This window comes from Gallinula chloropus, assembly GCF_964237585.1.
Source record: "Gallinula chloropus genome assembly, chromosome: 3".
In the NCBI taxonomy this organism is placed as follows: domain Eukaryota; kingdom Metazoa; phylum Chordata; class Aves; order Gruiformes; family Rallidae; genus Gallinula; species Gallinula chloropus.
Window position 1 is genome coordinate 40499473 of NC_140087.1, and position 21189 is coordinate 40520661.

Sequence of the window (21189 nt, forward strand, 5' to 3'; positions counted from 1 at the left end):
TATCCCACTGATGGAAATTAAAATCCACCTGCTCAGGCCCAAACCTTTGCCATCCTGGACTTCAGCAAAAGAAATATAGAAGCAACTGACAGCTGTACAGCAAGATGTGCCCAGTAAGTACCACTGCTTCAGGGCAGCTAATTCTACAGCTTACTGTCGTTCAGAGCAGCCAATTACACTGCAATTCAGATTGCTTTCATTTTTGCTTAGACATTCTCCAAGGGATATTTTTATATGTTAAAATACAGGCTGTAAGACGACAGCTATAACTAGAACAGGAATTTGTGATTTCCAAAACAGGTTTTTGTCAGCAAAAATCTAAAGCACTGTAATTAGTCAACATTTAATTACCCCTGACATGCAAGAGACGAAGATGTAATCAAGAATGATTAGAAAAATTGCAACTTCAAGTTGTGTAGCTTAATGCTAGCAGCACCTTATAGAAATCTCAGATTTCTAATTTCATAGAAATTAGTGTAACAATTTAGCACTAGGAGTTTCTGAAGACGCAAACAAACATCAAATGAAAAAGCAATACTTGTCTTTTCATGTAAATTTGCAAGGCTTATTTATACTCATGTGTACTCTGAAAGCTAACGAAAGGACATACACATGCAGAAAAACCACACAGAGAACATGCAAGGCCTAAATTCATGGAATTTTTTCGTCACTGAGGTTGTGTTTTCATTTCTTTCCAATCTCCCACAGTCCTTTTGACATAAAAATCTTACAGAAAGTGCAGCCAGATTTGCAAGCAACAGCAATTATTTTGACTTATTTCCATCTACAACAGCCTTTCTCAATGGCACTCGCTAGGACATTTGCAGCTATAAGGGAGTTCACAGTCTATCCATATCCCAGCATGGATACGAGAATGGAAAATTGACACATTACTACAAAAAGGATCTTCACAGCAAGTAGGAGCTAAGAAAAATAACAGAATGTTTTTTATAGGCTATGCTTATTACTGTCCAACACAGCAAAACCAAAGAAGAAAGGGTATTTGTATGCCTGGCTGTGAAGCTCTCTTCTTCGCTACTTGCCTTTTTAGATTCAAAGCAAGAGAGCTTCCAACATAATACAAAATCACAGGATCTGTGAAGTTGTTCACAGGCTTGCTCTTTGGAGTCCAACCAGACAGATTAAACGGGAGGTACAAGATGCTACCAATCACGCTACATACCCCCAAAGCAGGGAGGGAACGGAAATCCAGATTGTCCAAGAGGAAAGTCATAGTACTTTGTTTAGAGGTACTGAATAACGTCAGTATTATTTGACAGAATCAGCCCTTGAATTTTGAAATTCACTACTTGGATTTAAAAAAAAAAAAAAAAAAACAAACAAAAAACAACCAAACCCATAATTGTGCTAATAAGAATATCTGCAAGCATGCATCCTCTCCCACCCCCAAAGAAGAGAACTTCATAGCTGCTTATAAAAGCATTTGTGCCAAGCACAGTTGTCTGAACAAGACACACTGGGAAAGTTACTTAGAGTCCAACACCACCAGACTTCCCTTTTAATTCAGGAAAGCAGCTCTTCAGACTCTTTCCCTTCCTTATGTTCTCCCTCACCAACAGGAAAAGCCACAAAGTTTTATAGCCAAAAAAAAAAAAACCTGTTAACAAGAAATCAATTCAATCTACCTCAACTAAGAGAGGAAGGAGTTGTGGGGGAATAACAATGCTGGGGCTGGGTTTGGGCACTCGGAAAACTTCATTCAGACATATCCTGTACTGATAAACTACTTTTCTTGCCTCCTTAAAGGACAATATTGAATAAAGATTTAAATTTAAGATAGCAAAAACTCTCAGTCTCCTAACAGCTCTGCACAATCAATCAGCTCTTCCAAGTACATTCTTCAAAAACGTAATAGCTAAAACTATAAAAAACACCTCAACATATTTATTAAACAAGAGCACCAATATTGTGTTCAACATAAGAACTACATGCCCCCCAGTACATGCATTTCCTGAGAAATTAAATTCTGAAAAAGGGCAAGGAACACCTGATTTTTCTTCCTTACAAAAGCTTTCATGAAATTTTGTGCAGAATTAGAAAGCTTTGGATTTAGAAGCATTTTTTTTCGCCCCAGAGTGACTGATGGCCTTTGGAGTCTCTGGCAGCTTGACAATTAGCATCCGATTTCCCAGAACTTCAAGAGGAGGACCACTGCATCAGTGTGGAATGGAGGCTACCAGATGCCCCTTCTGTAGAAGTGGCCAATTACCGAACTAGTCAATCAGTAATTACAGTGAATTGGACACATTTAAAATCTGGCTCTTAACAAGATAATTATGCCAGTTTCTTTGCTTTCTGCACAAATCGAGACCACTTAATCACCCATTAAACAGATAAGTACCCGTGCAGTACTTCTTAAGACTTGCTTTCTGATCAAGAAATAAGCTACCCAAGAGTATAGCAATACTACAATTAAGGCAGTGGGAAAGAAAGACTGCTTGAAAAATTTGACCTTTCCACAGGAAAACCACATCACATCAGCAATACCCTTAAGAGCAGTCACATGGACAGAGGGAACAATGGCAGGCAAGAATTCCTGTGTGTTGCTCTTCAAAAAAAGAGCCACCAAACATCATGCTTTTTTCTTGCATCAGACAAATGCTCATAGTGGCTTCACCAAACAGAAGCACAAAGGTATAGCTTACAGTCAAAGATGTTAACGTTTCAAAATCCAGAAGCTGCTCTCAACCACCCAAAACAACCAAGTAATGTTTCAATTTCAGGATTCAGCTGCTGACATCCAGCTTCAGCATCAGAGGCTAGATTTGATGGGGTTTCTGCATTGTGGTAATTTCTACCTACAAGTCTTGTGTTGGTTAGCTGCACCAACAGAGCGGGTTGCTTTGCAGTTCATGTACTACAGTCTTGTCAGCAGTACCTGCTATGGACCAGGCTTAGGTGTAAGAAGCAGAAATGTTAAGTCTTGTATCTCTCAGTAAACAGAAACTCTGGACTTGAAATCCCGTTCAAGTCAAGCAACTGAAAATGCCACAAAGGCAAAGGAATCTTCAGGGAAAAATACTGAGGGCTATATCTAGTTTATGGAATGAATACATTAGAATGAGCAGAACAAAGATGGTTGATTTTGTATGCAACTAGAATAAAGAAATAGCTACATCACCATTCTACAAAAATTCCCAGGCCTTTGGAGATATGCCATGCCACACACACAGAGACTCCAAGACTGCTACTAGAGCAGATTTCTTTGGAAAAAGCAAGCCCACAATGACAACAAATTCAGATCTGGCAGAAACTGTTTTTCAAATGTCCTTGTGAAGCCATCTTTAAGCTAACCTTCATTCAAAGTCTTTAACATAAAATTCATCCCTGAGTTCAGTTTGAAACATCAGATTGCCTGACACAGTAAACTGCAGCTATGCCATACACACTCCTACCACACACACTCACATGCTGCTTTTTTTGCAAGATCATTATATTCTTCTGGCTCTGCTTACCACCAGCACAGCATTGTCACACTTTCCCTCCAGCAGGAAAATAACCATATTATTTTTCTTTGTTTCTGAACTTCCCCCTTTCACATTAATTTGAGGATTATCTAAGCAAGAGGGGGAAAATTATTCTTGTTTTATGACAATGTTGTACATTATTTGCTCCCCAAAGGGTACTGGTCAGCACTGGTGGCCCTCAACAGGCAAAAGCTCTTTTTTCTTTCAAGTCAGTGCCTGCATCAGCAGCACTACCACTAAATAGATAACCCAGTATAATCTTACTGGCAGCCAACTTCTTTGACCCTTGAACAACAAAACAGCATAGCTTTGTATTAAAATACGCAGAAAAAAATTATCTGTAAGAACAGAAACTACATAGCTATTTACTTGCAGCAGTCAATTATCAGCTGGAAGGGAGAAAAAAGAAAATTCAGAGGGACAACACAGTTACCAGATGCACAGGAGAATCCACTGAGTCACCTTTATGAACTGAATCAAAGCTCCCTTCCTGGGGCAGAGCTGACTGTTCCTTGGTAGAGCAATGAACTAAGCCTCTGAACACAAAATTGATTTTTTTAAGTATAGCCTTGAAAATGAACATTAATTTTAACTTGTAAGTTTGGCAGCCTCGGTACTACTGCTATATAATGATTCAAAGAAAGCCTACTAAACCTTACTTGAATTTCAAGTATTGGCTACGCACCAAGAATTTTTTATTATGACGACCGTGTGTGGAAGATGCTGCTCAGGCTCTGCAGAAGAGACACTTCATTATAAAGAACAATATGCTTCTTCAAGGACTCCCAGGAGCTACTTGGTCTCCCAAAGGTTATCACTTTCTGTAACTCCCAAGGAAAAAAAAAAAAAATAACTGTGTATATTAAGATTTTGTCCCTATTAGTTAACTCTACACAGTGAGGAGAAAAAGAAAGGAGGGGGGGAAAGAAAGGGCTGAAAAAGTTTTGATTTAGTTTATGTATGCATTCGTCATGACCATATGGCCATACTACCACTCCATGAGATAGTCCAGTAACAGTGCATTTCCTCCCATAAACAAAAATAAAGTAAAAATGACCTCTCCACATGGATTTTACCCTATTTAATCAGCCTTTTAAAGAGGAAATTTCTACACTGTCCTTGTCCCCATGACATTTCAGGTCAACATTTTCTTGGTTTGGAAAATCTGTTCACATACAACTGTCTAATAACCTGAGTTCTAGAAAATAAGGTATTGTTCTACAGTCTTATGTAGAAAACCAAAGGCTCCGACACCCCATTGCTTCAAACTGTGGCACAGAGTAAACTGTGATGTGAAAGAATCAAACACAATTTGCCATCCCCAAAAAGAAACGAGCTCCAACATATTTAATTAGTCTTAAAGACTGTAAAAAGTACAACGGCAAAAATACTACGAGCAGATTAAATTAGCTTTACTTTATAAAACACAATACTTCTCACTCACACTCGATGTAGACAGTTTACAGTAAATAGTATGCTTACATCAAATGGTAAAAATATTTTGGAAAAAAACAGTGCTTGTTATTTCTTGTTGCAATAGTAGAAATCTCCATTCCAATTTCTTTTACAGCAATTTGAGAAGACAGGTTTTGTTTTAAGTAACAAAGGTGGACAGAGGGATGCTGAACATGCAACACATTTAGAATTGGAGCATCTCTAAGACAGCAACTGCAAAACACAGCCTTGGCAAATGAACATCACCATGAACCATATAGCTTCTCTCAATGAACAGCCCAAGCCTAGCACTGAAGTAAGGTTAGAAAAAACACATCATAAAATAGCAAACAAGTTAAATTTTGTAGATACCCAACCACAGGAAAAAAAAATAACTTGGCAATTTCACCTCACTTTCATAATTTCAGCTCTTATCTCAAAACCCCTTCTGATCAACGTCAAATTAAGCTGAAGTCATGCAGCATCAAGGTGGGCACTGACATTTGTAGCACCAGTGCCATTTACCAGCAGAAGTGATGGTCCAAGAAGAAACGACAACTGAGAAACAAGTTCAACACCAACTACTTAGTACTGCAGAGACGTACTGAAGGTAGTGGGAGGTACAGGAGTTCCATGCTCAGCAGAAATTGATTCACTACCTGTCAAAAGATACTGTGAATATTTAACCAGCCATCCACAGAGGGAGAGGAAAAAAAAGAAAAAAAAAAGCTTCATTTTAGCTTTCAAACATCTTCTAGCTCTAAACATAAGCTAAACCCAGTATTTCAATGGTTAGAGTCACAGTGATGGTTACAGAGTAAACTGACCCTTCTCTTTGAAGATTTTTGCCACAGTTTGAGCTGTAACTTTGCTTGCAGGCTTTCCTGTCCAGCTGAATCTTCCCAGCAATTTTTGAAGTGTGGTGTGTGGATGTACAAAACTCAGATCTTTACAGATAACTGGACTTAAAAGGTTTTTTTTTTTTGAAACGTACTCACCAAAAGTGGGTACAATCGAAATCACCTGGCATCCCAGGATGAGGCACCATGACTGTATCTCTTCTTAGTTTTACACATCCCTACACCAGACATTTAATTTTTCTCTGTATACATCATACTTTATAGCTGCCAAAGAAGACACTGTAGTATCATGACAGATGTGGTTTCTGTTTCTAGAAGCCTCCTTCTCTGCTAATGCAAATCTGAAGGCAGCTGACAGAGTCTACAAAAAAAAAAGCCAACACCCCACACAAAACCCCAGTTGTCATCATCAAAATCCAAACAGGACTGAAAAAGAAATCAATCAGCTGAGTTGTCAGGAAATAACCAAATGGTGAAGTAGAGGGATACAACAGTCCAAATAATAAAACAAACATGAGAACAACTTTCTGCTCATGTATGCTGTTAATGGGAAATAATTGGTTTTGCCTACAAGAAAACTTGGTAAACAGGTATACAGAACAGCTCAGCCTAAAACTGCATTGTTATTCTTAGCACAAAGACTATTGTTTTGCAAACCTTCAAGCTAAGTGCATTTACTAGAGTAACTTTAATTATACATTTTTGTCATTAGTACAAATGAACACCAACCAAAACACATCTGCAGCATGGTATTCTCCTCAGGTTTCTTTCAGTTCAACTGCATTTGACTGTCACGTAGAGATCAGGTAATACAGACAGCATTTTATACTAATGTTAAGATTAGTACAAACACACATTTGTTCTCTTGGGGCTTGCAATGATTTTTCAAAGTAGAGAAAAGGGAAATAAAGGCTGTGGTTACTTAGCATACTTTCTTTGCTTTTGGCCTACAACATACCTTCACCCCATTTCTTCGTAGTCATTGTCGACTGATAAAAGTTACATACAACAGGTACTATGCCTTTTAAAACAAAGTAGCAGCCTACACCATGACCTTAATCTTTTCTGTTGCAGAACACAAGCAAGATGCACGTTGGCATGTGCCAGATACCAATAAAATTATTAGATTCTCATAGCTCTCCTTCCTCCATGGAAATAACAGGTTTGGGCATCAAAACCAGAAGCAGCCAGTTCCTTGTTCAAGTTACTTACTGAAACAGGAACACTGAGCTCTGTACTGAGCATTTTTTTTCTTTCCAGATTCTACCAGCATGCAATTATTCAATGCTTATTTATAGGATTATAATCAAGTGACCATCTAGCTTTCTTTATAAGCTTGTGGATAAGCACCAGTTTTCCTAAGAAGCATTCACCATGCTTGTTTTATTCCATGGCAGGAATACCTTCCTGTCAATATCAGTAGCTTTTCCTACTTGCAGGGAAGAGATCATGCAATTTATTTACACAGGACTTTTTTTTTCTCTCAACCAAGACATAAGAGTGCAGCCAACAGACTCAAATACAAACCCAAGAGCACAGCACAGAAGCTGCGTAAATAGAACTAATACAACTCCTGCTGTACATCTTCAATCCTCAGAGGAGTAAAAGGGTAGTGTGTGTTACAAGTCACCTCTATTATTGGAACAGGCATAAGAGCTAGAACTGCACTTCCAGAAAAAAACAGACCACCACCAGCCAGAATCAAGCTCACAGCTGAAAAACTACATGGTGCTACATGTGAGATATTATAACAGAATAAGTAAACAAAAACTGTGATTGCTAATATCATGGTAGGGACTAATTGCTCCCCCTATAAAATGCTGAAAAGCATCTGCATTTTTACTAGACATGAGCCAGCAATTTCTTCAACAGCTAACAATAATACTCTTGGCTAAATTATTTGTGTGATTAACCTTCAAATTAACGTGGATAAATTAAGACCACATACTTAGGCATACTAGCACTCAAAGGAACAGTAGAAATACAGCCCATACCATGTTATCCACCTATTCCAACAGTACAGTTCCCACCTCAGCAGTAGTTCTATCCATACTAATATGATTGCATTAACCATCGAGCTCTGCTGCTTGCTGGTAGAGCTGGGAAAAGCTTTATTTTCCTGGCAAAACCCAGAATTCAGAAAGAGAAGGAAGAAGAGACTTAACTGCACCATTGAACTACAAGCAAGAAATAGCATTTGGGCATGCAATAGCCACAGTAACTTCCAAAACCAGAAGGGAAGGTAGCACTAGTATTTCCTATCATTTCGTTGCCATCTTCTTCACTACCTGTAAAATGGCAGAAGGCCATTCAAACACACAGGAAAAAATAAAACAAAATTATCTTAAACTGATAAGCCTGAAAAAGAAGACTAACCCATGCCACAAGAAATCAAACATGCTGAGATCCCAGCTGCTACAACCTACTGCCAGTAAGAGCATGAGAATAGCCTAAATGAAAACATCACATAGTTGCCAGAAGAACAGTTATACTGACATACTTCCAAAACAACTCTCCCATTAGAGACTTTTCTTCCTTCAGCTGACAAAAGAGCCAGTTAAACAAAATTCAGAGCTAGAAAATGGGTATCTGCAAGCACTAACTGACCACAAAAAGCTAGGGAAAAATTTTTTTCTGATAAGATGCTTATGTGAAAGTACATTTTCCAGACTGATCATTTACGGCCCCCTCCTCTCTATCACCTCCCTCCAGGAAAAGGAGCATGTTACTTGAACCTAAAAAAGACAAAAGCAACTCACTTGAAAACGCAGATAGCAGGCTGCAGCACTGCAAAGTTCACGCTTCTAGGCAAAGAAGAAAGTCAGACTTGTTCAAATGCTGTACGAGAAATAGGAGCAAACAAAGCCTCAGTATCAACAAAAAGGCCACTTTCTTCAGTTTAAAAAGAAAAAACAAAAATAAGTCACACAAAGCTTGGCGGTAAGACTGCCAAAATCAGTCTTACCTCTACCCTCACTTCTATAAAATAGAATGTCTACCTAAAAAACCCTGCCTTACTTAAGAAATTATGCTTAAAAGAAATCCACCATATGTCATGATGTTCTGACAAATTATTATGACAGTATAAGAGGGAAGTGACACAGTCATATAGCTAAGAGAAATTAGGGATAACTCAAAATAAGATAGTATAACACACTCAAACAGAAATGTATTAATAAATTGAAGCAAACTGCAGATACTTATTAGATGTTCTGCACAGACAAACAAATGCTTAGTCTTGAAGAACTGCCATAATTTCAGTGAATTTCAAGTGGACTTCCATGGATTACTTTAACAGAAATTGTCAACCTAAATACAGGGTTTCTCCTTAAATTCTACTAGTCGTGTCTTTAAAAAGGCCATCAAGCACACACACCTACTAACATCCACCTTGCTTATTCATCATTTTGAACTGGCTTTCATCTCAGCCCAGGTGCACTAAACCCACCATGTCTTAACGTAGTTTTCCACAAGACTTCACCAAATCAGCTCCAGCACAGATTCCTATACAAACAAAAACAAAAAAAAAAACCCCACACAACACCACAAACTTCAAAGCAACTTACAGCTGGAAAGCAATCAGTTCAGGCATTGCAAAGTATTCAAAGGAAGTTACATCCAAAGCACTCCTATACCCCAAGACTCAAGAAACATCCCTGAACTGCCTTGTTAAAACACCTTTCTGAACACCGAGGACTTTTCTGTAAGTTCAAAAAAACCTAAACCAAACACACACATTATAAGACACATTCAGTCAGCAGGAGTATTTATACCTACTTTCTTGCATACTTACCTGGATCTGTCACTAGAAGCTTTTTGCAGTAACTGGGGTAACAACACTGTGAGACGACAGCCACAATCACAGTTAATCTGAATAAATGCCACGGTATTTCCAAACTGTTGCCCTGCATCTGAGCTGTGGCTGCTCTTAGAAATAAGCATTAGAATATCATAATTCTAAACAAAACCAAGCATCCATGAACTGGAGATTTCAGAAGTGGTCAACATCAGCCACACCGAGATTAGACACTAGCTGTGGTTGACTGCACAGCTTGACTACTGTATTAGATCCAGACCCACATTCTAGTAAGCTTAGCAGCGTGAAGTCCCATCATACTCCAGTGCTGAAGGCTGAAAAAACTTAAATGTCTTTTCCACATGATATATAACTTGGGACACTATAATTTCTTAAAATCCATTCAATCAGTGAGTTTTAGTCCATAAAAGCCCATTACCTAATATAGCTTGTTGAGCTAAACATAGACAAAAAGGCTTGGTTTAGAGTGAAAGGCCACACCAAGATAACTCCTATCATAAGACCACAACTAACATTTACACACAGATAACTAAATCCTACTAGGAGGAAGCGCTTTAAGTTCACAGTGTAGAAATAACTTAAGAACATTCACTCTATCACACAATAGAGCCAGGACTCTAGACAGTGCTATAATGCAGACAACAGTCAAAAATGTCCTGAACAAGTGATGGTAGCTTTTCACCAGACTTTCTAATACTGTTGGCCAGTTTTTACAACAGCCAGGTTTATCAAGAAACGGATTACTTAGACAACTTAGCAAATTTACTGCTTGAAATTGTCAAAAATATTTTCTACATGTTTAACTTAAGAAAAAAAAAAAACCCCATACAACTGCTTTGGCATATCACTAAAGAGAGACACAACTGTGGCCAAATTTGCAACATTTGCAACCATTAAGGAATAATAATAACAAATGAAAATAAATGTTTAACAAGTCACACTCCAAGACCATCTATGCGCATAAAACTAGTTCTTCAAGTTTACAGCTCTTGGGATTGCAAGCACACAAGAGGGAGAACACTAAATAATTGCAGACTTATTTTATCACCTTGATTTTCTAGCTATTGTTCCCAGGATACAAGAAGCACTTTTTCTAGAACGCCACTATGATCCGCATTAGTTACCTTAGCATGTAACTGAAATGGATTTTTAAGCTAATAGCTTTTGCTGTGTATAAAGCCAAGTACTTTAGGTCTAGGCTAAAGTGAAGATGAAAAATCAATCTTTCTTACTTTTGCTAGAGAATATTCAGAAAGTACTGGGAATAACTGAATAATTACACCTTAACAAGGCATCCGACATCCTTACCAAATCCCTTACAAACCTTACAGTCACTGTAGAGAATTTGAAACTTTTTTTCTCCTCTGATCAACGAAAGTTTTGTCCTAACATTATTTCTAATTCTTGTGATATCTCAGTAATTATATCAATAATCCATTCTTTTCAGTCTTCCTACCAAAATCTAGTGGGCTAAACACCACTTGCATTTACATATCTATAAAGAAAAAAGTTTCCTCAAAAAAGCTCAAGCACACTTTTTGCTGTAGAAAGCAGCCAAGTCTCTTCCCCTTCACTTTTTGCACATTAAGTGTGCATTAAGTATGAAACCCAAGGATGCAATTAGCACTAGTGTTTGCTAAGCCACTGTTGACTACTATCAGTTGAAATAAACTCCAAATGCCTATTTATCTATCAAGACCTGTAATTTATCAAGATGTGCTTATTACCAGAAAGCAAACATGGTAGAGGCCTTGCCTTCGATAAGCATCTATTTGTTTAAGAGGTATTAACAATGGTTCTTAAAAGCACACCATGTAACAGAGTTGGGCTCCAGGTGTCTTACAGGGTCCTTAAGGCACTCACTACAGTTACTGCTTGCCACTAGCACCTACAGAAAACACCCAAAGCAAGCTAGATGCTGCAGTGGAACAAAAGGAACACTTCTTTAATTAAAACTTAAAGTATGAACTAAGATAGCCATAGTATATGGGTAATAACTATTTTATTTGGTAGAACTGTCAGTTCACCATTTGTCACGGGTCAGTGACACTGCACATCTTCAAGCCAGTGGCTGCTGGCAAAGCAACCCACTGTGTTGTGAGAACACAAACCAGAGGATTAAAGAACACCCCCTATTTGTTCCAAATAGATGATACAGGAGAAAACCAGCAAGGCTGCTGTTGATGGATTGCCTGCTATGGTAAGCAGGAGGATTGGTGCATTCCACTGTAGGAAGTGACATAGACAAACCTAATTTTGTGAAGCACTCCAGCAGATGGATACTGTAACTCAATCACATTTTTGGTAGGTCTGCCTAGCACAGTAGTAGTCTTCTGACAGGCTGAACAACGACCTGTAAGTATATATGCTGGCCCACCATTAGTTGGCACTTCATTTACCAAATGAAAAGGAAACTTTCCTTTTTCTTACCAAGATCTTAAGAGAGCCTAAATGTTCTTGAGTGAACACTTTTCCATTTCACTTAAGAGAAGCAAGAAAAAGCCACACTATCTATAAACCTTACCATTTTATCTCACTAAAGCATAGATCCATAAATACACTCATATATTTATCAACCATCCTTAAGCCAACAGGCCAACTACAGCAGATTTATTTTAGTAACCAAAATTAATTTCAGCTGTGCTGATTATTTCCAGGGTGGCTAAACATTTGGATCTTCATACAAGCAGAAAACATTTTCTCCTCATCAAGTCATAGCTCTTTGAGAATTCGTGCACAATAGCATTAGGTCAGTGCCAATTCCTTGTCTAATCTTTCCTTGCTAAAGTCTCTTTCTTTCAAGCAGATCTATTACTCAATACGGACAGTTCATTGCACTTTGCTAATGCCTGATCTCAGCAGAATCTCTAGTTACTCTTTGCCTTCCTTAAAAAAGCGACCAGGTTTTATAACAATTTTACAACTTCAGAAAAGCAATTTAAGAACTGAACCTGCAACCTTTACAATAGGCTCTTTTTTTTAACTGTAGGAGGACATAGTTATAAAGACTAAAGGCAATAATGTGGATTTGTTATGTGCACTACATAGCTCTAAAATTCAGACTTTCAGTTCTTTTACTATCTCATTCCTTCCCCATTTGAATTTCATAAGCACAGCTCAAAACTAACATCTGCCTGTGTAGTCCCTTTACAGAGATGTGCTCTGTCAGGTGGTGGAGCTATCTCAACTAGCATATTTTAGCTTGTTCAAATGACAACAAAGGTACCCTGGGCAATTAACAAAACCAGTGTATAAAACAAGGGGATAGAAATAAACAACTTAAGCAGATGAGAAGGCAACTGGGGAAAAAAAAGTGTTGATACTGATTCATACAGGCTACATTGGAAGGCTATCACATAAACAAGTTATTTTGCTTTCTCAGAAGAAAAACATCCAAGTTGATATTCCAAGAAAAAAAAAAACCACACCACAAAACAAACAAAGGCATACAGAAGTTAAAAAAAGAGCCAAAAGATGCCCCACCCCCAAAAAAAAGTCAAAGCGGAAGTTTAAAACACACTAATTTCTAACAGGGGATGTTACCAGTCAGTTTATAGAAACACAACAGATGCTGATCTTTTTGCCACTTTCTTGATCATTAACGACTGCCACAGGACACAACAAATAGTCCAGGACTGCTTCACTCACAGTAAGATTCCTTGGCAAATGAACACTTAGAGAATGACTTGTAAGCACATACCCGGTATGCATCAGTAACAAAGGTTTCAGAATAATTCATTCTCTAAACAATGGAGGGAAAGGAAAAAAAACCCCACACCTTGCATTTAAATATCTTCACTTCTACTTAGCAGGAGAGGCATACCCTACGAAGCTTTCTGTGAACAAACCTTACAAACCCAGAGGGAACGTGGAATGGTTTAGTTTCTAGTGTTATCTACACTCTTTTATGCTATGCTTTTAAATTCCCAAACACATAAACTGAACATTTTGATGTGGACATTTAACTTTTTTTTCTAGCTTCCCTCCTCATTTTATCCCTTATTCCTTTGAAAGCTTACATGAAAGGGAAAAGGAGAGGATGAGCACCTACTAATTTCAAAACAACCAGGATGAAAGAACACACCCAGGTTTTAAAATTTATACAGCTTAAGATACCACCAATTTGCATTACAAGATGGGAATAAAACAATCTTCTTAGTGTTCCCTTCTTTAACACCCACATTGATACTTGGTTCCACACTACCCTGGCAATGACATTCACCCCATACTCCTAAAAAAATAACCAAACACAAATGTCTCATTGCTTCCTGCAGATTCATTATTAGAATTCTAATGTATTTCAAACATTATCAATACATGGTTTCTCTGCTAATAAAAATCACGTTTAGTTACAAGTTATCAATAGCTAAGGAGTTGAAAAACCTGTTTGTACAACACCAGGCTACAAACTCATTTGTGCCTCTATAGCTAACGTATTGTCAAGAGTAGATTATTTTAAGAGAGACTTAAGTGGGGCAAATCAACTTTAAAAAAACAAACCCACCATCCCACAAGTTTGTATTCACTGCAACTTGCATTCATCACCCAAGTTTCACAGGATCAACTGTGTCCTCATGTTTTCTAAACAGATTTAGTTAAAAGTAGTGTAGATTTAATTATTTATATATTATATGTAGCTACCGAAGAGCCAACCAGAAACACTTTCTAGGCTGTCCACTGAAATTACTATTTTTAAACAGTTTCTAGGCATGCAAAAGGGTTCCTCTCTCATGACACCCAGTAGTGATATAAAAGTCTCTTTTCTGTTCTGTAATAGCATATCATTGTGGGAGGCTTTCTAGACGTACACCACAGCTCTCATCTGACCTACCATCGTCTTAACTAAACAATATCAGTTACATACAAGCACTTGGATGCTACATAACATTGTGCACAGAACGGGACCCGTAGACTGGACAAGACAAAAGAGAAAGAAATAATCAGGGTTTCTAAGGGAGTGGGAAATGGGGAATTATTATGCCATTTTGAAGATCGAGATTGAATTTCTCTAATGTAAACGGTTTATATTTTGATTTTCTAGGTTGGTCTAAAGACCAAGTCATGACAATTTCATTTTGGTAATCATCACTGAGATGGATCTTTAATATTCTTCTCATATGAGGTCATACTGTGCCTTTTCTAAATTAGAAAAAAAAAAGTTATTCTATCAGTTTCCATGTTGTATTTTTGGGATAGTCTAGAACACATGGAAAGACCAACTGGATTTCATTTGCAATACACCTCAAAAGATGGCACAGGTAGGGTACTCAGCATAGGTAACAGCACACTAAAGTTTTTCACTTGTTTCCCCAACCCCTTGTGCCACTACATCCCTGCTCTACTTTCCCATTTATGAAACAAGATAGCTGTCAGTAACTCAAGAGCAATAACATCTTAGCAACGCCAGAGTCCTCAGTTTCTGATCTGGCAGGCTGCAGGGAACAAGACAACAGTTTTCTAGCTAAGAATTAATTTCTCACTATCCTTCTATTTCAACAGGAAAAAACCTCACTGAAGCATTTCAGTTAGTGAGGGAGAAAGAGAAGAGTCCAATACAACCACAGACCAAAAGAGACAGCACAGAATTTACATCTGACTGTCTTTTCATTGCATTCAAAGTTAAGTTTTATGAAGCAATCCAAAAACACTCTGCCAAAACAGACATCATGTCAAGTGACATATGTTAGATTAAGAAAACATACATGCACAATAAACTTCAGAGACTCGTTTTGACATGCTAGTGAGAAGACAGCTTTATTACTGAAATGCCTGGGCATTTAGTTTCTTCCATAATTATTACAGAATTGTATAGAAGAAAAACATCCATTAGCAGAAACTGTTACCTGTTATACAGAGGAACATCCTTTTCTATTGCCTTCTGCACCTTCTAGGAAGTGAATGCCACAGAAAGGACAGGTGATAATTTGGCTTTTTAAACCTTTGACAGCTTCACTTATCTAAAGATTAAGATATTGGAAATCCCATCATATGATGTGGCATTGACAGGTCTGACATTGCATTTAAAAATGATCCAGCAAACTAAACTTAATATTTAGCAATTAGAACAGGCAATGTCTTCCTAAAATGAAAGGAAACAACAGAATCTAGATTACTTTTAACCCCCTTCCAAAACAGAAGTTCTACTACCTTCACACACCTTGGGAGAAAGAGTCAAAAGAAGTTTCATTCCACAGTTTCATTGTCTGACAAAAACAGGTTTAACACACCTGAAGTTAAAGGACATTTCCTTTTTTCCTCCTACTTAATCCTTCAAAAAGGAACGTAGGTACACTAAATCTCTAATATCTGTAGCACTCTCGCTCTCCTATGTACGTCATTATGTATAATGGCAATAAAAGAGCCTCATTTAACAGTAACTTCAATAGTTCAGGGGTTCCAAAAAGGAGGAAAATAGGAGAAAGAAAGATTTGTAGAACAAGGACTTGCAAAGTTGCTTCTTTTTCCCTTGCTTTTCCCAAAGTGATCCAGTCTAAAAACTTTTAATCGGATACATACTCAAGGCTAAGCATCACCTTTTACCTTCAGATTTATATAATCTCAGCTAGTTCAGTGGTACAGCTACCTATCAAAAGCCTGCTCCAGAATAATAACTGAAAAACCCAACCACAACAAAACCTGGAGTATGGAAAGGAAAACCAGCACTCTAGGCAGGGCAATAACCAGTTCTACAGGAGAAGCCTGCCTCCCTGTGGCTCAGCTCACTGCAAATTAGCTTTCTCCAGCTCTCTCCATTACACTCTGCATCTGTTGGGTGAGCCATGACAGTAACAAGCTTCTAGGTCAAGGTGGTTTGGGGGTTTGGTTTTGGCGGCGTTTGGGGTTTTTCTGATTGGTTTGCAGGGATTGGTTTCCTTTGTGGGGAGTGGGGTGTTGATGAAAAAGGAAGATGTTTCTAATCTTAAGAACAAGAAGCAAAAGTTTTCCATCTATAATTACTGAAAGATTGCTTTTAGCCTCCCCCTCTAGATAGCAAAGACAGGGCGGGAGGGGACAGAGGTCCAGCTTTAAAACAACTGGCACTCTTTACATGGCAATAAAAGCAAAAGCTTGTCAGCAGTCCAGCACCTAAATCCAGAAGGCTCCAAACCTTGGCTCAGCTGCAGCTTATCTTAGCAGGCCTCTCCCAACACCTTGGTTTCAAAGGGTAAATCCCCTTCTGCCTATAGGTCTCCTTCAGAGTATGCGGTAAAGCTTTTGTGCTTTCAACATGATGCAGACATTCCTCCACCCTGCCCCAAGGGCTCAGTCACACAGGGCTACTTTATGCCTAGAAGAACAGAGTTCAGAAAAAAGCTGGGGTTTGGGTTTGCCTTTCCCCCACCTCTCCCAACCCAGTTACTCTATTGTGGAAGAGCCTGATGGTTAAAGAACTCAAAACCTGTGTGAAAAATACACAGATTCAAATTCACATCGATCTTAGGAGGGGATCACATCATCAGGGTGGCTTTGGCTTGGGAGAGTACCAATACCTTTCTAACCATCTTGCAGAAGCTGCTCCGTTTTGTGCCAGACACACAGCACAACCCACTTTTGCTCCAGGTTAGGAAATTCATCAATGAAAAGAAGGGAAGTTCCAATCTCCAGTCCAAAAGCTTTCTAATATAAACCACATTAAGTGAACACAAAAGTAGCCTACATTTTTCTCAGTCTCACAACCACTGGGCTTGCAGCTTGCTTTCTTCCGTGTCGCAGCCTCTGTTTTGGCGACTGTTTCTCTAAGTTTTAAACAACTGAATCACTTGCTCTTTCCAACCTACAACCCAGAGATCGGGCGGGAAAGGATTGAATTGAACCCGTGTATCTCTCACACACAATCATTTCAATTGGAGATCCATTGAAAAAGGGTGTGGGATGGGGAAGCCCCTCCAAGCACATTTTGAATGAAAGGATTCAACTCTACCCTTTTCCTCTTTCTTCTTTTCAAGAAAAAAAGAAAAGGGGTTGACACACCCTAAATTCCGGACACAGATGATGTCACTTCTTTCTACTACAGTTTTTATGCCTAGGTCCAGAATGAGAAGCATTGCACCTCCCAAATTTCTTACTATTGACACATTTACCAATGAGACAGCTTCTACTCAGCGTGCTTTAGACCCTTTTGTGCCTGCTCAGCTCTTAGCAGGCCAGAGCACTGCAAACAGGGCTGTGGCTTCCAGCAGCATTGCCAGGCGCCAAAAAACTAAGGCAAGGCTGTACTGCAAAGCACAGCATCCAAATAGCTCCACAGATGGAATTTAAAAGGGTGTAAATGGAGAACCAAAAAAAGTAGAAGCTTACATTAACTCTGACACTACCCCAAGAAGAAAAGCAAATTTTTTTAATTTTTTTTTTTTTAAAAAAAAAGGTACAATCCTGGCAAAGGGCAAACACCTCCAACTCCACTGAAGAGAATGGGAATTGGTGGTGTTCATCACATCACGGGGCCACGTGCTGCACCAAACAAGTCCAGTATGTCTGGATAACACACTAGGTCTGAGTATGGGAAAAAAATAATATTCACCCTTATGGAAAAAAAAAACATTTTGTCTCTATAACCAGACCTGTAATTAACATGCAAATTACTTGCTCACACAAATGAAGAACTATCCCCTCCTGGCTTTTGTAATTTTATAGACTGAGCATGGCAGAGACTTCAATTTATTAAAAGTGATGTTCTTCTGTAAGCAACTCTGTTTCCATTATACTGAAATACTGGGCAAGTAATAAGGAGTACATGAAGTCATACACACCAAGAAATTTACTACAGCAGGGTTTCTGTTTGTAAGTTTAAGACAGTTTGTGTTTTTGCTTTATACCAGGGTCTGACACTAAGTTAATAAGCCTTTTATTGAGATTCAAAAGCTATTACATTACACACATCTTCCTCTACTTACATTTGCTAACCTACACTGAGGCCCAGGATTAAATTTTACGCTTCGCTGACAGAAAATAGAATCCTAAATCACCAATCCACACGTAATTGTTAATTTCCCCACTTGTTTCTTGTGGTCACAGTACCTATTTCCTTCCCTACCATGGCTTTACTTTAAACTTTCACGTTTTTAAACCTATCACCAAGCTTCAGCTCAGGCCTATGAAATGTCTCATTTTCTCTGTTACCTTTACTAAACTCTCTCAATTACCCAGACCAGTAAGGCTTACTAAATTTTGAGCGGGATGATAGCAAATTATACTACTGAAGTATCAGGATCATAGATCTCTTAAAACTATAATCAAAACCGAACAATATTACAATAAACAGTAGCGGGTTCTAGTAGATCAAGTACCAGACTCAGAAAAAGCTGGTTTCTTTTCTATTTTATTCTTACCTAGTCTTCTAGGTGACCTTGGGCAAATCACTATACCACACTGCAGTTTCCCCAGCAGTAAAAATGTATTGAACAGAGTTGCAAATCTGTCTGGAAACTCCAAACGAAACACGCCATAAGAGTTTAAAACATATTTCCCTATCTGCAGATATATTTGACTTAGATAGCTTTTCTTTATCCCATTATACAGCAGCAGTGTAAGATGGCTCTTACTTTCTAAATACACTCTGGTGGTTCTCCAAGAAAGGCTTTAGGCTACTGCCTTACTTTTTATCCCATGCTTCATCTATTTCTGCTACTGCATCTACTTTGAAGGACCACGGGCTTATATTTAGCAATACACACTTAACACTGACTTTGATATATTACGTCAAAAGTTGCTGTTGAACACATTCCTAAGCTACAGGGGAAAATAAACCGGGACACATCAAAACAGAGCCAATTATCAATGAGCCCAATTATCAAAGACCCCTAGATCCTTGCTCACGCAAATAATCTTGTAAGCAAGCAATCATCCAAGTGTTTGCTTCCATGACTTGTCACAAGAACCAGTCATTGGCACATTTTTACCAGGAATACATGCACTGATGAGCAGAACTGCATCGGAGCAGCATAAAAAGCTTCCCCTTCTTACACACAGGTCGACTTAAACACTACTTTTCATTTCACAGGACACTGCCATTTATTAGCAAATAACACTACTTAACTGTAGTGCACTTTGCTCACTTGCCCTTTTCCCATTTCTGGGTTTATTCAGTTTTGGTTTTTAAATGACGTAATTATGAGAGGTTTTGTCAGCTTTCTTGTTCTCAAGCATAAGGCTTTAACAAGTTTGCTGGTCTTTGGGGGTAGGGGGCGGGGGGGAAGCCCACAAAAACAGTACTTGCTCAGAATTAGTTTTCTAAACAGAGTCAGTGGATAAAGTTGCTGCTTCTCACATCGTGCCACCAAAAAAACCCTGGTTTGACTGACAGAAACGTGAACCACGATGTACTCCCAGCTATTTTCCTGATCAATGAGTTATCGCAACACACTGAAAAATTTCCTTAATAAGTTGATGGGCAGAACAGCGCCAAATTGCTCCTGCACTATCGACAGCCAGCTGCCTGAACATTAATACCTGAGCCGTTAAAAAAACGGAGGAGACAGACCTTTCACACCACGGGCATGAAATGCAACAAATCCAGCGATCTCCTGACACACTGCAAACCCGATCCGAAAGCGCTGCCTGTCTTTTCGGCGCTGCGCTAGGGAGAAAGGAAACCGCCGAGCATCCAAGAAGGGAAAGACGGGGAGAAACGCATCTATCTGCGGCTCGGATCCTCGCGTGTCCTCTCTAGGTAGGAACACGAACCCGAACGACTCCGGTGCCGGCGAGGAACGGAAGGAAAGGGCAGACGTTGTCTGCCGGGAGGGGAGCGGATAGGAGCGGAGTTGAGCCCCCCGCCCCCCCTCCCTCCCTCCCCCCCGCCCGGAGCGCAGTCCCGGCCCCCCCCCCCCCCCCCCCTCCGCCTCCCGCCCCGCTCTCCCCTCCCACACCAACTTCCCCCGGCCCGGGACGTGGCTGGCCGCAGTTGGATAGGGAACGACGTGACGAGGCTGAAACCGGTCTGAAGTCCACAAAGAAGCCATCTGCCTCCGGGAATCGGGCTGGGGAAGGGCGAGCTGCAGGAGGGGCAGACGGGCGGGGAGAGGGGAAGGCTGGGGCAGCTTCACCCCGCCTGAAAGCGGGCGCCCCCCACCCCCACCGCCCTGCGGGGCGAAGAGATTCCCCCGCTGCCCCTGTCCCCGCCCCGGGGACCGGGCGACACAGCCCCCGCCCCGGCCCGAGCCGAGCCGCCCCGCCACCGGAGCGCGGAGCGGACGCACCTTCCCCACCCGCCCCGCGTAGGGCTCCGAGCCGGGCTCTCACCTTCCTCCCGCCGCCGCCGCCGGCCAGCGCGGCGCTGCCGCCCGAGTACATGTAGTAGGCGATGCCCAGCACCCAGAGGAAAGCGAAGCAGAGCAGCAGCCGAGACCGACGCCGCATCCTCCCTCCCGACCGCCGCCAGGCCACCAGGAAACGGCCAGCAACAGCCGCCGCCTCCACTCCTGCCGCCGCCGCGCAGGGTCAGGGGGCAGAGGGCGAACGCCCGCCCCCCGACCAATCCCGCGCCGACCGGCCCCGCGGGGGGCGGGGCGGGGCGGGACTACCGGCGTCGCCATGGTTGCAGCACGCCGGGCCGCCGGCCGGGCCGCTGCCCCTTCCCTCACGGGCTAGG

General features: G+C 40.3%; 1 protein-coding gene across 1 annotated transcript in view; it reads right to left on the minus strand.

Moving 5' to 3' along the window:
• The window catches only part of GALNT2 (polypeptide N-acetylgalactosaminyltransferase 2), a gene marked incomplete at both ends in the record, with an annotated part of 87525 nt that extends 66568 nt beyond the window's left edge, over window positions 1-20957 (minus strand). The window contains one exon of the mRNA XM_084261013.1: window positions 20841-20957. Within this exon, the coding sequence (XP_084117139.1) occupies window positions 20841-20957 (117 nt within the window). The remainder of the gene's footprint in view (window positions 1-20840) is intronic.
• Window positions 20958-21189: the final 232 nt, after the last annotated feature.